Source organism: Medicago truncatula, chromosome 3 (assembly GCF_003473485.1).
Source record: "Medicago truncatula cultivar Jemalong A17 chromosome 3, MtrunA17r5.0-ANR, whole genome shotgun sequence".
In the NCBI taxonomy this organism is placed as follows: domain Eukaryota; kingdom Viridiplantae; phylum Streptophyta; class Magnoliopsida; order Fabales; family Fabaceae; genus Medicago; species Medicago truncatula.
In genome coordinates this window covers 1,082,596-1,094,915 of record NC_053044.1, presented here as the reverse complement: position 1 = coordinate 1,094,915, position 12,320 = coordinate 1,082,596, and the positions used below count along the sequence as shown (strand labels likewise).

Sequence of the window (12,320 nt, the reverse complement as noted above, 5' to 3'; positions counted from 1 at the left end):
TTTTTGCATTTTGAAAGCAACAGCACCGTATACGTATATCTGACCAGTAAGAACAAAAGACCTCATGTACATTAAATTTTGTTTTGAAACCTCACTTGCTATTTAAAAAGATGTTGGCCTTGCTAAGATGCAAAATATTAATTAATTAATTCATGGAAAATTGATTGATCTAACATGTAATCTTTAAAAAAATGTGTAATGTAAGATGGAGATTTCTGAGAAAATTCTGTTTCAATTTAACTTGGTACGCAAGTTTATAAATTAATTAAATTGTTGACATGCATCTCAGATTTTTTTTTTAAGAAGCTAAAATGAGAAATTTCACACAAATTTTATTGTTAATTAATTTTTAAAAGGAAATGTTAACCGGTGCCGGTGTCTCCGAGACACTTGTTAAGGATATTAAAAAAAAGAAATTATATAGTAGTTTTTGTATTGAAAGTTGTGTAACTAATCTAAAAAAAATCAAAAAAAATTTCTTATAACTTCCTTTTTGGGTATCTTTAACTGTCCGAGAACACCGGTTAACATAACCCAAATTTAAAACATACAACTTCTAAAGTTGCTATTATAATAAATACAATGGGCATTTACTATTAAGTGTTTTTGGTTACTTGGACATCTCTCAGGTTGATATAATACTCCCTCCGTTTTTTAATATAAGCAAATTTTAACTTTTAGGTTCATTTAATTAATGATGTATGTGATCTATATTATAAGCTACATACATCATTAATTGAATACATCATTAATTGAATGAACCTGAAAGTCAAAATTTGCTTATATTAAAAAACGGAGGGAGTATATGTGTAGGACTAAATTAAACTTTTTTTAATTAACAAGTTTCCAATAATTTAGTTGTTTTCAAACTTTTGTTTCAAACAAATGATATAATATAGCATAGTGGTTGGACCATTTCAAACCTCCAGTTTATCTAGTTCAACTTTGGGTAATGTCATTTATCCATTTTAATTTCATTGTACATCTTAGACCATCAACATAAATAAATAAAATTGAGACATAAAACAATGACTTTAGAGGTTAAGTTTTGCATTCCAATTTTGAGGTTACGTTTGTTAGACGACAAACAAATATGATTGCGCATACTCTTGGGTGGGCGGCTATTTTTTGGATTACTCGACGTATTTTTGAGTCTAATCCTCCTTGTAAGAGACTTTGTTGATTAATGAAACGCATTAGGTTCGGTTTGTTTAAAAAAAATAGAGAAATTGTTAAGTATAGGCTTTTTTGGGGAATACAAAAAATTATATACAACAATCTTATCAACTAGAAGATAACCAAAATTGCACCTTCATATTGTCACAGATTTTATAGCAAGTTAGCTTCAGCAAACAGCTGTTTAAAGGAAACACTAACATAACATCAACATGCATCTTCATCACTCAATGAAAGACATGGAGAAGTCAATCAATTTATTTCAAACAATTCCGAATGCACGTTTTGCAGAATCAAGTGTGTTGGAGAGAAGCATCGATACTGTAACAGGTCCTATGCCTCCAGGAACCGGAGTAATGGCTGATGCCACTTTGACTGCCTCTTCAAAGCAAACATCTCCAGTGACACGGAAGACTTGGCTGCTAGGGTCCTGCAAATTATTATATATTAAAGTGCATCTAGATAAGAATAGGTCCATAAGGAACTAGTCCTCCTCTGTGTTGTTGAGTCTATTGGTGTGTGTTTCTTTACCATGTTGAATTTATTATCACTGTCTTAAAAGATACCTCTTCTAGTTTGTGCCTTATTAACTCTGAATATATATTTGACAAGTCATCTGAAAATAGCACCAAGTTCTTCAAATAACAAAATAAAAATTTCAAGTACCTCCATGCATTCAGACGCCAAAAGAAACCTTAAAATATTGAAGTAAAAAGTTTTTAGTTGTTACCTTAACTTGATTTGTTCCCATATCAATGACGACAGCTCCTTTCTTTATCCAATCACCACGAACTATGTTTGGGATTCCAACATCTGTGACCACAATATCCGCTTCAGACGTTATTCGTTCAGGATTCTTTGTATATGCATGTAACAAGCTGACCGTGGCGTGGTGCCTCTACTCAAAAGACGGCAAAATCAGAGCCATTTAGCAATTGAAACATTCTGCTCAGCAACAACATTTTATTGTTACCTGCAATAGCAATGAAGTTGGTAACCCTGCAATTTTACCCCTTCCGATTATTGCAACTCTTTTCCCTCTGATTTCAATACCATGATTAAGTAACAACTCAATGCAGCTCCTCGATGCACAAGGGATAAAGAAGGGTTTTCTTCCACTTCTTGCAAGATTTCCTATATTTAAAGGATGAAATCCATCCACATCCTTTTCAGGACTCACAATGTTCATAATTCTTTCCTCGTCAAGATGCTGCATCAAATATTTCAGAATATAACTTATTAATATCAAATTTTCCACACAGGTCCAAATCACCAAACAATGTTAACAATCTTACTCTTATGAATAAAACTTTCTCATGCCTATATATACACTTGATTAATCATTCAAAGATAACCTTTCTCATTTCTACTACATGTTCTATTTTATAACCTGTTAATCCATCGATGCCATATTTCATAACTTGGTATCACGGTCATGACACCCATCTTGTGCTGCATTTCATTCATTTTTTCCCTTCGTCGCTCATTCTTTTTCATTTTCCGACAAACCAACCACATAAGATTTTTGCATTTGATCTCTCAATGTTTCACATCTCTCTTCTCAACATAACCGCACATCAATCTCATTTAAATTTGCTTTCAGTTTTGATCTATTTTGCTATCTTATTCATTTCTACCTCAACGACTCTAAAACTGACATGCTATTGCAAAATTATCTAAGATCCATTGGGTCACCCATTACTAAGCCATCTTGAGTCACACTCTTGATATAGTGTGTGTTGAGAGTTTCTAACTGGATGTGATGTGACTTGAAATAGTGTTTATAAGTAATAGACATTTCTCAGATTAAAATTAATTTTGTGTGTTTGGCCCAACCCAACTTTTAAGATGGTAAACAACAACATCAATTACTTTTTGGTCTTAAGTCTTAACTCTCCGGTTATCTGGGGAAAGAGGCTCTAGTAATCCGGAATTTGATTAGGAGGTAAGTAAAACCTGACCAATAATTATTGGTGCTAAGATTCTAATTCAGGAACTCCGGAACGACTTGTCTTAATTGAAGCTCATAAACCACTTGAGTCCAACCACTTCGTTAAATAACAAAAATAGTAACAATTAAGAAGATTTAAAAAGGACGAATAAATTACTTGAGGTAGAGGGAGTTGCACAATAATTCCATGCACATCCTGGTCATCATTTAAACCGGAAACTACATCAAGCAGTTCATTTTCAGTGCAATTTTCTGGCAACTGTGAAACCACAGTTTCAATGCCAACTTTTTCACAAGCTTTCGACTTAAGATGGATGAAAGTGTGAGAATCCCTTCTATCACCAACCAAAACAAAAGCCAATTTAGGAAACTTTCCAATGTCACTCTTCATCCTTCTTATCTCATCAGCCACTTTCAATTTTATGTGATTAGCAATTGGTTTACCTTCAAGGATTGCAGCACTGTGGTCATCATTATCAGTCCCTAAAAATTACATCACAAAAAAGAATGTTAAAGTTATATATGTTTTTAGTCCCTATCAAATTCATGACCGTTAAGTTTAATCCTACATAACTTTTATTCTAATTTAATACATATTTTGCTTTTATAAAGACTATCTTTTTATTTGTTACAGGACTAAAAACACCAATTATTTGGGAAAAAAATTCAAAATAGAAAGTACAATTTATATAGAAACTAAAAAAAAATACCCAATCTTAAAAGTACTGCTCAGATGATAGCTGCAAGGAGATTGATATGCTCAAGTGGGGGTTCAAACTTCAAAACCTATATTCCCCACTTCTCCACACAAGGTATAGACAAGCCATTAGGTTATTTGACAAAAGAAAAAGCAAATATCCAAAGTTGGTCCCCACATCATTAATATTCCAAAAGGATATCGTCTGATCACATTTATAGGCAACGTTAACTTTTTTAGATTAGTTAAATAATTGGAGTAGTAATCAAATTTCTCCCATTCATTCATCTAGATCTGTAATCAAGTACATTTTATGACATTATTCACATAACTTCAAATGCATCCCATTGTTATCAACTTACTAGTCTCTACAAATACCAACCAAGAGATGAATTTGATTCAATTTCAGGAATCATTTTGGAATATCAATAATGTGATGGATTCAATTTCAAGGACCAATTTAGGTATTTACTCTCAAAGTAAACTTAAAAAATGACAAAATAAAATATTTAACTGAAAAAGGAAAATTACCCTTTATCTTAAACTAACCAGAACAGATAGTTAACATCACATAAAGTAAAATTAACATCATATAACTTACATTGGAGACTTTGTGGCAAAAGGGTATGAGGGGGGGAAGTGTTGTGTCTAGGTACCCAAACATCAGGAAGATTGGGACCAAGAAAAGTAGAAGAAGGTGGAGAAGAAAAAGAATGCAAATACAATACTTTTCTGAGAGTTTTATGCGATGCCACTATCCCAGAAAGAGAATGCAAATGAAAAGCTTTTCTCATGTTTGGTTATGTGGATTTCTGAGCATGAACGTGTAGAGATTGTTCAAGATACAAACACTGACGAATGAGTGTGTTTTTTGTTGACAAAACAACGTTGTTCAATGAGTTTTGGCACGTGGGATTTGAGGAACCCAACGTGTTTAGTGTTTGCCACGTATACAAATGCTATATAAATCATTAATTTTTTCAAATGCTATGCTATATAAATTCTTGGGTTAACTACACTGATCTCTTTAAAAATACTAATTTTTTATTTTAGTCTTTCTAAATTTTTTTGTTGAATTTTAATTTTTTAAAAGTTTTTCATTTCCACTTTTAGTCTCTATATTTTAATTAACTCATGTCATCGACACGCTTTTTAATGAAATTTTGCGTAAATAGATAGAATTATATGACAATATTTTTTTAAAAAAATAGATTTTTTCTTACAAAATATGAATTTAAGATATTTTTTTCTACTTAAAAATTCATATTTAATTCATGTTTTATAAACAAAAATTATTTTTTTGGGAGTGAATGCCGTAATAATTTACACATTTTTAAAAAATTTCATTAAAAAAATATTAAAGTTAGACATGAGTTGACTAAAAGGTAAGGACAAAAAATAGTGATAGAAATTTTTTGAAGGACTAAGCCCAACAATTATTTGTAGAAAAATTAAAACGAAAAAAGTTAAAATATTTGTAGGAATTAAAAACATATTTAACCCTAAATTCTATGAAGTTCTGTTGAGTACTTATATTTTTGTAAACATATTTTGTATAACATTTAAATTTATTTTAGAAAAAATTAATATAAAAATCTGATATAACATTACATAATTGGATGAGAAAGTACATATTCAACAAAACTTCATAGATACATTTGCATTTTGAGTCTTAGTAATGAGTTTTTGCCCCTTCCTTCCACCAAAAGGAAAATAATAAGACAAAAATGTAATTCTTCGGTAAAAGCTTTGCTTTCTTAGAGATAAATTAATTTTTTCATGAAGCTAAATAATTATTTTATGGAAAATAGTATATGAGTGAAGTATTCTAACATAAATCGTCTTTGCCTTACCTCCTCTTCATGGAAATTTAAAGTGTATGAGCCAAACAAAGAACTTCAACTTTATTTATTGAAGAAGTTATACCTCACATCTGACTTGAGGAAATTCATGAAACTATATCACGTTAAATCAGCCAAAAAGGAATGCTTTCATTTCTAAGAAAACTCAACTCAAACAATTTCTTTTAAACTATTCATTATATATATAGGAATCACCAAATCCAATTTGTTCAAGTTCCATTATAGCATTGATATAGTTTACAATTACAAGAGCAATACCATAAGAAATTATGTCTACCTTGCAATCATATGACTATGAAGATGTGCATCCAAAAATTGAAAAAAAGAATACTCCAGAATCACACCTTCTGATTGTTCAAATTCCTGATGGTAATTAGTTTATTTATTTTTTGGTTGAATAAATTCTATTCTCAAGTTTCTTTCTAATTATAAAGGTTCTTTAAGTTTTTTATACTTAAATAAGATACCCTCCATTTGCTTATCTGAATTTTTATTCAAAGACTTTTACATATTCAACTTTAAATTACACAAAATCTTAAATTTAGTTTAGAAGTAAACTTATGTTCAGTATTGCACAATTTACTTGATGTTGAAATTTGTAATTAATTGTTTGTGTTTTTAAAGCACTTTTATAATTCAATATCACTTTTGATGTTTTACCAACGTTTTAAAAACCGAACTAGATATCAAACCGGCGATACCTATAGTAGATTTTTATTTTTTTTTAAACTTAAATAGTAGTAATATTTAACAGGGTTTAATCTCTTAATAATTTTGCAAATTATTTAATGCACACTACAGGTTTTGCACGAGGGGATATTGGTGCTAAAGTTGAGTATGATTTTGGAAGGGTGAGAGTTTTTGGTGAAAGATCAGGTGGATCAAATAAAATGATTCGTTTCAATGTAAAGTATCAAATTCCATCACATTGTGATATTGGCAATATTAAAGGTAAGATTGATGGAAAAATTGTCACTATTACAATGCGAAATATTCCAGATAGAGCTGTCCCCCAAGAAGAAGAAGAACCAACTCAAGAAAATAATAATAAAGCTGAGGAGGTAAATGATCAAAAGGATCAACAAAACACTTCTGATCAAGATCCTAAATCAAATGTTGAAAGTAAAGAAGATGCTCAAAAAGTGACTATGCCTCAAAAAGTTCAAGAAGAAAATTCTCAAAAAGATCAAGTTACAAAAGTTGATAGCAAAGGAGAGACTTATCATGAGACTTCAACTTCACAAGAAGCCACACAAGAATCTACACCTCAAAAGGTTCAACAAGAAATTTCTCAAAAAGAGTCTTTACCTCAAAAGGGACAAGAAGAAATTTCTCAAAAGGAGTCTTTACCTCAAAAGGGTCAAGAAGCAATTTCACAAAAAGAGTCTTTACCTCAAAAGGGCCAAGAAGAAATTTCTCAAAAAAAGTCTTTACCTCAGAAGGATCAAGAAGAAATTTCTCAAAAAGAGTCTTTAGCTCAAAAGGGTCAAGAAGAAATTTCTCAAAAATCTCAAGTTACAAAAGTTGAAAGTAAGGAAAATACTCATCAAGAGACTTCAACTCAATCAGAAGGTACACATGAGTCTAACCCTCAAAAGGGTCAAGATCAAGGAATTCAAAATAAACCTACAGATACAAAAGATGCAAAACTTCAAACAGAAGAAAGTGTAAAAGATGAGAATAAGGAAAAGCAAATGGTTGTAAAGGAAGAAACTAAGGAGCATCTTAAGAAAGCTATAGAATCAGAAAAGTCACATGTGGTAGATGATTCTTCCCCTACACTTGAAAGGAAAACCAAGGACGAAAGCAAAGGATCTGCCTCAGTTGAAACTTTTCCTCCAAAGAAAACATACAAAGAGAAGGGAAAGGAAATGATTAATGATAAATTTGGTGATCATGATGAGAAAAAGATTCTTGAATCAACAAGGACAAGAATCAAAGACATGGCTCTATCCACTACTCAAGCTGTAACCAGTTATGCAAAGAGGTTCAGTGAAGAAGATAAACAAAAGCTAATATACACTGGTGCAACAATTCTTGTGGTTGCACTTGGTGTTTATGCTTCCTACAAGTATCGTTCTTCGCGTAGAGCATAGGCAAATGGCATGATCTATTTCAATTGACATGGTTTCTTATTGATATATTTCATTTCAAAAGATATTGTACAACAAGCTTGTGAAACTCTAGTGTTGAATCATGATCAAGTTGAAATGTTTATAAGATTTGATTTACTACGCTATTGTATCATACTATACAAATAAAAATAATTTGTCTTGAGCAACAAATACATTTGCCAAATAAATAAAAAATTACAGTGACTTTACATTATCTTGTGCATAATTCATCTATTGCAAAACAACTACAGTTTGTTCAAATTCCGCTACGCTGTAGTACTATATAGCAGCTACTTGAAAAAACTGGTATTTTGCCTGACCTAATTTTCATTGAAAAAGAGATAACAGATTATTGTGCTTTTTCGAAATTGCTTAATTCCTTCAAGTAAATAGACTGTCACGACAATATTACCTTCTATGGCTACCTGACATTTATATTTCATCCATTCTCCAAATAGGCACAGAGTATATTAAGATCCCTAAAAAGAACGAGGAACATATTGTGATTATAGTATAAACATATGCTCTCCAAGGGTGCTCGCTTTCTCTCATTTCATTGAACTCGGCAACAAAGGTAGAGACAGTACTCAAACAACCGAACAGGCCAAACTGTATGCCTTTTACAATAGTATCACAATCCCTGGTGTTCACCTACATCAAACAAGTGAGATATATAAGAAATGAGTCCTTTATGTTTAAAACGTCAACAATGTTAACATGATCTTTTTCAGTTTTTTATGAAAGATTGTGTCCTCGTTATCAACGAGGGTCTAACTGTGATGTTGAGTGGTAAACATTCTTTATACCTCATCATTCAATGATCATGTACACAGTTGTAACAGAAGTGGACTAAAAATGAAAGTTGGTTCAACTTCGTAAACATTTTTATAGATAATTGATAAATTTGACACAAAAAGAAATCCTATTCATGAATATAAACAAAACTACTTCTGATTCTTAGAAAACCAGCTTATAGCTATGAAAGTTCATACAAACATGAATATTTGATTGAGAAGGTAGTTGATGAATCATATTGTAGAAACTTACATATATCTTTGTTGTAGCAAGTGCAGCCATGATACAAGCAGCAGAGACATTTGCAGTTAGAGTTCCAAATCGCATCCAACTCAACAAACCTCTTGATCCTAATCCATGTCCATTTAATCGGGATAAAAGCCATCTAATCCACACACCAAGAGGTCCAACAATGCAAGCGATCCACAGATAAGCGTTTTCACCATTCTTGAATTCAGCAATCATCAATACACCACTAACACCCCATAACAAGCCTAATATCAGCAAAAACACCAGCATAACTACTAAGTGATGTTTGAAGGCTTCCACCTTTGCCTTGGTCTTGTCTCGACTAGTTTCACTTCCTGAAGTCACGTTTAGCCGTGTAAGAAGCCACCTGAAACCTTTAGCTGTTTCTATCCCAAATATGATGGAAAAGGCAACAAGGAATAACCCTGCAGAACTCCAATTATTTAAAAGCTCATCCTATCAATTCATCCCTGCATAGACTGCGATAATTACACACACATATATGGAAGGTATCAGATTTCATTGCTATAATACTTGATTATTGTTACACTCATCAGAAACTTTTTATAAGACACCTGTATTATAAAACTTACTATCTGATTGAAAGTTTATATTATATAGATCATTTGTGTAAAATTTTATGCAAATGTAAAAAGATTTGATACATCATTGATATATGTCGAGACTAACGTCTTTTAATAAAAGTGCATACAAAGTTAACTGTAAAGACCAATGTAATTTGATCCCTTATCTGGTTCTCGTATAAAAGTGCAAAGGAACTTTCAATCCAACAATGAGTTTTGCATATAGATATCCGATAAAAAGTTATTGAACAGTATGACAATATCTAAGTATTACACTGATGTAATTTGATCCTCTCTACACACACACACATTGAATGTGAAGTGAAAGAGTCATAACAGACAAGTTTTGAATGAGAAAACATACCACTAAAACATACTTATCAAACTTTCCTTCTTAACATTACCTATTAGAAAGCCAAGCACAACAAAGAGCCAATTCCCAGTAACACTGAGTTCAAGCATTTTCTGATTCCAGCCGCTGAATGTTGTTAGACTCCCTAAGTAACCAGTTGTCAGTGCAACAGCCAGATACTTGGACACATTTGATATGTCTTCTTTGAATACAACACCAAACCATCCCATCAGAAAAGAACCAACCTAGAAAGATATTCATAAAAGTTATATTAAGAAATAATTTGAAAGTATTCGGTTCTTAACTTGCAAAATAAGTTTTTGCTGCTTATGGAGAAGTTCGATGACAGAGCTTCTTAAAAATTTAAGGTGCAAAAATTTAGGAGTGAGGAAGGGAACAAAGTAGAGACCATGTTAGAAGGAAGGTCAAGGTAAAGAATAGTTTGGTCACTAGTCACATGACCAACGCTAGGGCCGAATAACTTGTCCAGAGTATATCTTGTTAATACCTGCATTATAATAGCAAAACAAGAACAAGTGAATTAGTATCATGCTGAAAACTGAAATCCTAGTATAATAGTATGAGCAGAATTCATTAGTTCATTATATTACCCAAAAATAAATGAGTGCGACAAGATTCATACAATTAATCATTATATTCTATAGTGTAGTTAAATTGAAATTGTGTTCATGACAGTTTTGAGCAGATTCCTAAGGTTGAAAAATACAGAACATACGTCAAATAGAGACTGTTGTTCATACTTTATACAATGGAATAAATGCGACTACTGCAGGTAAAAGTTGAGCAATTAATTGAAATTTAATACCTAGATCATGGAAGACGATGAAAGTGAACAAGTCCCTTATAAGACCAGTTTTATAAACAGAAAATGAAAATCAATAAGATTTCAAATCAACAGAACTAACATTGTACATCATTACATCATCTCTTATTTCAGTTTCAAAACCAATGTATTATGTATTAGAGACATAAAGTTTAGAGTAAATAGGCAATTACCCCCCTGAAATTGTAAGTTTCGTCAATTACCCCCTGATATTAACAAAACTTCAATTACCCCCCTGAAATTGCACAACGTTAATCAATTTACCCCCTCCGTCAAATTTTTCTGTTAGTCAACGTGACGTTTTGCAAATACCCCCTGAAGTTTTGCACTTATGTGCAAAATGCCCCCCGAACTTGCAAATTTCTCTATTATCTACTCATTCAAGAAACTAGTTATATCATGTGTATATGAGTACTATAGTGAACTGGTGTTATTTCAAGTTAAGTATGTTCAAAATTCACAAAACACGATAGACAAATTTTCCACAACTGAACTGAAAATACTCAAATATCGTAACTCAAGTAATGGTTATATGGAAATAATACTAAACCAAAAGTGATTAACTACTCGCATATTTTATCATTGAAGTTCGGAGGATAGAATATTACCCCGAGAATACCAAAAACAGCCAAATGAATCAAATATGAAGCATTATCCAGTAGCTTTGGCAATTCTTTACTAGGTTCCTGCAACTGAAGACAACAGTCACTACTACAACACCATTTACCATAGCAAAACAAAAAAGAGTACAATAAAATTTTGATACACCATCAGTGTAAAATGTTTCTAAAAAAAGTGATTTGACGATTATGATCGAATGACGATTTAAAAAATCTTTACATGGAAAATGCATAAGAATTAAATCCAACAAAAATGTTTTGAATCTTTCATCATCTAATCAAAAGAAACACCTGTTGTATGTCTTCAGAATCTTCTCTTTCATTGCTTAAAAGAGGGGACATTTGTTCAGATGTTAAGGGCAAAATAGAGGAGACAGAATTCGATGCACCAAGATGAAGCTGCAATTTGTTAACTCCAACACCATGCTCCATTTCATGTGATATGTATGTCTTGATGAGCTCAACGAATGATATATATTTGGTTTAAAACATCTAGCTCCCATAACTTATTTTAATTTTTCAGTTTAGTCCTTTAACTATTAAATATTTTAATTTAATCCTTCTCTTTATTTTCGTCATCGATTTAGTTCAATTTTATTAATTTTAAATCCCTGAAAAAGAAGATCGTTGGATAAAGGAAGATCATCATATCTAATCATGTACCACCAACACCTAAGTATTTGAAATTAATTTTTAAAAATAATATAAATTCATTTATATTAATTTAGAAATAAATAAATTCTAAAAAATTGGAAAATTAATTTTTGAAAATAAAAAAAATTCTAAAAAAATTCAGGATTTTTTTATAAAAAGAACCTGGAGAATTAATTTTAATTTGGAAAGAAAAATCTGAACTTTTTCGAAATATATTTTCTAATAATTAGCCAAAATGGCTTTTTGTTAGGATCAACCAAAATCGTAAAATCTTCATAATTTTGTAAAAAAAATGATTTTTAAAGTAATCTGAATTTTTTCGAAAATAATAAAATTTTGAAAAAAATATAATCGTAATTCTGATTTTTTTTCTAAATTTGTATCGAGATTATTAAAAGTTAAAATATTTTCCAAAATTTTAA

The 12,320-nt window shown here is 31.2% G+C and overlaps 3 protein-coding genes across 5 annotated transcripts; 1 reads left to right on the top strand and 2 right to left on the bottom strand.

The window, feature by feature from the left end:
• Positions 1–1,090: 1,090 nt before the first annotated feature.
• On the bottom strand, positions 1,091–4,727 carry LOC11416280 (bifunctional protein FolD 2). 2 transcript variants are annotated; one of them, XM_003598072.3, is made up of 5 exons: positions 4,426–4,720; positions 3,285–3,610; positions 2,150–2,386; positions 1,907–2,074; positions 1,091–1,606 (listed from the first exon to the last, which is right to left on the bottom strand). In XM_003598072.3, exons 1-5 carry the CDS (start codon positions 4,616–4,618, stop codon positions 1,439–1,441), a joined length of 1,092 nt encoding a protein of 363 aa, XP_003598120.1. In that variant the 5' UTR covers positions 4,619–4,720; the 3' UTR covers positions 1,091–1,438. The 2 variants fall into 2 exon arrangements, with proteins under 2 accessions (XP_003598120.1, XP_024634266.1); XM_024778498.2 differs by lacking the exon at positions 1,091–1,606 and adding an exon at positions 1,613–1,792 and having other exon boundaries at positions 4,426–4,727.
• A 1,094-nt stretch (positions 4,728–5,821) lies between these two features.
• On the top strand, positions 5,822–7,971 carry LOC11409101 (uncharacterized protein DDB_G0290301). The gene is made up of 2 exons (XM_003598071.4): positions 5,822–6,055; positions 6,488–7,971. Exons 1-2 carry the CDS (start codon positions 5,956–5,958, stop codon positions 7,780–7,782), a joined length of 1,395 nt encoding a protein of 464 aa, XP_003598119.1. The 5' UTR covers positions 5,822–5,955; the 3' UTR covers positions 7,783–7,971.
• LOC11411769 (fluoride export protein 1) lies at positions 7,892–11,714 on the bottom strand. 2 transcript variants are annotated; one of them, XM_003598070.4, is made up of 6 exons: positions 11,536–11,714; positions 11,233–11,316; positions 10,190–10,288; positions 9,833–10,025; positions 8,848–9,269; positions 7,892–8,451 (listed from the first exon to the last, which is right to left on the bottom strand). In XM_003598070.4, the coding sequence occupies exons 1-6, from the start codon at positions 11,674–11,676 to the stop codon at positions 8,233–8,235; spliced, it is 1,158 nt and encodes a 385-aa protein (XP_003598118.2). In that variant the 5' UTR covers positions 11,677–11,714; the 3' UTR covers positions 7,892–8,232. The 2 variants fall into 2 exon arrangements, with proteins under 2 accessions (XP_003598118.2, XP_024633684.1); XM_024777916.2 differs by having other exon boundaries at positions 11,233–11,310.
• Between the last annotated feature and the right edge of the window lie 606 nt (positions 11,715–12,320).

Coding starts and splice junctions, on each gene's coding strand:
- LOC11416280 (XM_003598072.3), bottom strand. CDS start 4,618: ATGAGAAAAGCTTTTCATTTGCATTCTCTTTCTGGGATAGTGGCATCG. Junction 3,611..4,425: donor TTTGCCACAAAGTCTCCAAT/GTAAGTTATATG, acceptor TGTAATTTTTAG/GGACTGATAATGATGACCAC. Junction 1,607..1,906: donor TGGGAACAAATCAAGTTAAG/GTAACAACTAAA, acceptor AATAATTTGCAG/GACCCTAGCAGCCAAGTCTT.
- LOC11409101 (XM_003598071.4), top strand. CDS start 5,956: ATGTCTACCTTGCAATCATATGACTATGAAGATGTGCATCCAAAAATT. Junction 6,056..6,487: donor GATTGTTCAAATTCCTGATG/GTAATTAGTTTA, acceptor TGCACACTACAG/GTTTTGCACGAGGGGATATT.
- LOC11411769 (XM_003598070.4), bottom strand. CDS start 11,676: ATGGAGCATGGTGTTGGAGTTAACAAATTGCAGCTTCATCTTGGTGCA. Junction 10,289..11,232: donor CTGTTTTTGGTATTCTCGGG/GTAATATTCTAT, acceptor ATTATAATGCAG/GTATTAACAAGATATACTCT. Junction 8,452..8,847: donor TTGCTACAACAAAGATATAT/GTAAGTTTCTAC, acceptor TGTTTGATGTAG/GTGAACACCAGGGATTGTGA.